The 3,529-nt window shown below is 37.1% G+C and overlaps 1 protein-coding gene across 1 annotated transcript; it reads left to right on the top strand.

The window, feature by feature from the left end:
- Window positions 1-908: 908 nt before the first annotated feature.
- Window positions 909-2,525, top strand: LOC143600374 (uncharacterized). The gene is made up of 2 exons (XM_077078085.1): window positions 909-1,242; window positions 1,354-2,525. The coding sequence occupies exons 1-2, from the start codon at window positions 909-911 to the stop codon at window positions 2,523-2,525; spliced, it is 1,506 nt and encodes a 501-aa protein (XP_076934200.1).
- The last annotated feature ends 1,004 nt before the right edge of the window (window positions 2,526-3,529 follow it).

Genomic DNA, 3,529 nt, shown 5'->3' with positions numbered 1-3,529 from the left:
CGCCACATGACTGGAACTCTTCATCTTTTAAAGAATGTCCAATCTATTCATAGAGGGTATGTGGGTTTTGCAGGAGATCAAGGTGGTCAAATTGTTGGAGAAGGGACATTATCAAATGGAAAAGTAATGTTTGAAAATGTCAACTACATCACTGAGTTAGAGAATAACCTTCTAAGCATATCTCAAATCTGTGATAAAGGCTTTTCAACTCATTTCACAAATCAAGGCAGGGTTTAAAATTCCAGATGAGTGGATTTTAATGAAGGCACCAAGAGAAAATGATCTTTATGTATTGAACATGAGTGTTGCTTCATCAACACAAGGCATTGTTCAGTGTTTTGTAACCAAAGCAACTGAAATGGAATATGTTCTATGGCATCGTCGCATGGGTCAAATCAATATTCGGAAAATAAACTTTCTTGTTCATAATCAATTAGTTGAAGGAGTTAATCTTAAAGGATTTCATTTGAGTTCGGAGTGTTTGAGTTGTAAGAAGGGTAAAGAAAAGAAAAAATCACATCCGACAAAAGCTATGAATACAATCATATTACCGTTTGAGAGGGTTCATATAGACTTATTTATTTGGGCCTGTGAATGTGAAAAGTATCATTGGGAACTGTACTGCTTGGTGATCACTTATGATTATTCCCGTTCTCATGGGTAATGTTTGTTGGGTCAAAGGATGAAACATTTGACAATTTGATGATCTTATTCAAAAAGCTTGAAATGTTATACAATTTGCCATTACGAAGAATTAGAAGCGACAATGGCACCGAATTCAGGAACAACCGTATGCTTCAATATTGTAATGACCGGGTATTCTTCATGAGTTTATCGCTCCTTATACACCACAACAAAATGGTGTTGTTGAACGAAAGAATCGTACTCTGATTGAAACAGCTAAGACGATGTTGGCATATTCGAAGCTACCTGTGAGTTTCTGGTCTGAAGTTGTTGCCTCTGCTTGTTACACTCTTAAGTGTTTCCTCACTGTAAAGAAGAATGGCAAAACCTGTTTTAAGCTACTCAATAAACGTAAGCCTACATTGAAGTGGCTTGAGCCGTTTGGATCCCAATGCACTGTTCTGGATCCTAATTGTAAATTTGGTTCAAAGTCTGTGGAAGGTTTCTTCGTGGGTTATGCTAGTCCTATAAGAAGAATATTTTTACCTAGCATCAACTGTATTGTGCAAATACAACATGTGGATTGTCAAAGATATGCAACTCCTATTCAAAGAAAAGGTGATTCCTGGATGTTTGACTATGATAGTTTGTGGAGCTGTTTCTCATTCCCTGAGGAAGAAATTTCTGATGAAATGACCACACTGTTGTTTGAATAATATTCTGGAGAAGTGTATCAAGAAAATGGTGAACAAGAAGTTCCAATAATTAATGAAGATCCTATTTTAGTTTATGATACTCATCTGGATGATACTCCAGCAACACCTACTATTGACGATGATGGTGAAGATCTTACTGATGTGACTGAATCGTTGATTCAACCAACACCTGATCCTGTTATTTTTTATCCTGTGGTTACCACTCCTGTGCTTTCAGATGAGGTAATTACTAATGAAAATGTCACGAATCCCCCAGCTGATGTGATAGCACCTGGTGAAGTTTTGCCTCGCACTATATCATATCATCAAGAAGACAATATCATTGGAGATCTGAACACTGGTGTTCGTACTCGAAGACAATTGGATGAAGGTTTAAGCTGTTATTACTCTCAAGTTTCCCCTCTTCAAAACCGGTTCTCATTTAAGTGTTTTATTTCACTAATCGAACCGAAAACATACAAGAAAGTATTAACTGAGGAGAGTTGGGTAAATGCAATGCAAGAGGAATTACTGCAATTTGAAAGGCTTGGAGTTTGGAAGCTTGTAGATTTACCTGAGGGTGAAAGGTGTATTAACACAAAGTGGGTGTTCAAATGCAAACAAGGTGAAAATGGTACAATTGCCAGGAACAATGCTCGATTAGTGGTTTTGGGGTATAATCAAAGAGAAGGAATTGATTTTAATGAGGTCTACGCTCTCATTGCTAGACTTGAAGCAATTCGAATTTTCTTAGCTTTTGCATCCTGGAAGGGATTCAAGGTCTACCAGTTGGATGTGAAGTCTGCTTTCCTGAAAGGTAAACTGGGTAAAGAAGTCTTTGTTGGACAACCACTGGGGTTTGTCGATCCTATTTTCAAAGACAAAGTGTGCCTGCTCAATAAAGCTTTATGTGGTCTTCATCAAGCCCCGAGAGCTTGGCATGATACGTTGTCTCAACACTTGTTAGACAAAGGTTTTCTTCGTGGCACCATGGACTGTACACTCTTCACTAAGGAGGTGGATGGACATTTGCTGATAGTCCAGGTCTATGTGGAGGATATCATTTTTGGGTCAACGAATGATGCTCTGTGCAGAGATTTTGTGGAGGTTATGAAATTAAAATTCGAAATGAGCGCTATAGGAGAGTTGAAGTTTTTCTTAGGTTTGCAAGTCAAACAAGAGTCTGATGGAATCTATATTCACTAGAAAAAATATGTTAATGATATCCTTGAAAAATTCAACATGGTTGACTCATCGCCGAGTAGCACTCCTATTGCTGTGAATCATGGAATTGGTCCTGTTCCCACCGGGGAAAAGGTCGATGAAACACTCTACCGTTCAATGGTTATGGTCTACACTTCAATGGAGTATGGTTTTATGGCCTTCAATCATGTATTGATGGGATGCATTAGGTTTCTGGAGCCATGAGGTCTTTATGCGGTTTCATCTGGGTGTTCGAAAGAATATTTCAAATCCTGCTCAAGCGAGTGAACCCTTGATAAGTCATTAAACTTGATCACTATGTACAAAAGTAAAAAATTTCACTACTGACTTGATAAAAAATGTTAGCCATACATTTGTTCCTCCCTTGTGCGCGTCTTAATACCATTAAGAAACAGACCCAGGGGAATACGATGTATGTAAGCTGACAGATGAAATCGTGCATACTCATCCTTGGCAAAGGAAGCTTGGTGTGTTGCTTGATAACGAGGGGTATGCCTTGTTGTGGAAAGCCATTGCTATGATTTTCAAAAGTTAAAATTGTTTAAAAAGTTTTGATTTGCTGGTTCTAAGGTTTAAGTCAACTTGGGATGACATGGTAAAAATCAAAATAAGCCTGAATCAAGACTAGAAACTGATCATGTTCTAATATTATGTTCTTAATGAACCATAATCATATCACTGATGTCTCTGAATCTTTTGTTACAAAAGTTTAAGTGGACAACAATATCCATAACCGACATAACATCAGACGTAATAAAACTGAAAACCGTGATGGAAGAACTGATTGATCAATATGATTCCTTGCTCAACTCACAAAAATATGTGTTTCAGTATTATTTTTCTTTTCGATTTATTTTGTTTAATTACTTGCTTTAAAGTTTTTCTGGAAATTTTTTTTTTCTGAGTTGTTATTTACTTTGGTGAAAGGTAATTCGTGTCTGGATATCCAAGAATAGGAATCGAGAGTTTGTTTTCTGACAAAATTT

The sequence above is a fragment of the Bidens hawaiensis genome, unplaced genomic scaffold (genome assembly GCF_021521415.1).
Source record: "Bidens hawaiensis isolate Kalapana, Puna unplaced genomic scaffold, B.hawaiensis_p1.1 tig00053995_1, whole genome shotgun sequence".
In the NCBI taxonomy this organism is placed as follows: domain Eukaryota; kingdom Viridiplantae; phylum Streptophyta; class Magnoliopsida; order Asterales; family Asteraceae; genus Bidens; species Bidens hawaiensis.
The sequence above is the reverse complement of the archived record's forward strand: the minus strand, read 5'-3'. Positions and strand labels throughout refer to the sequence as shown.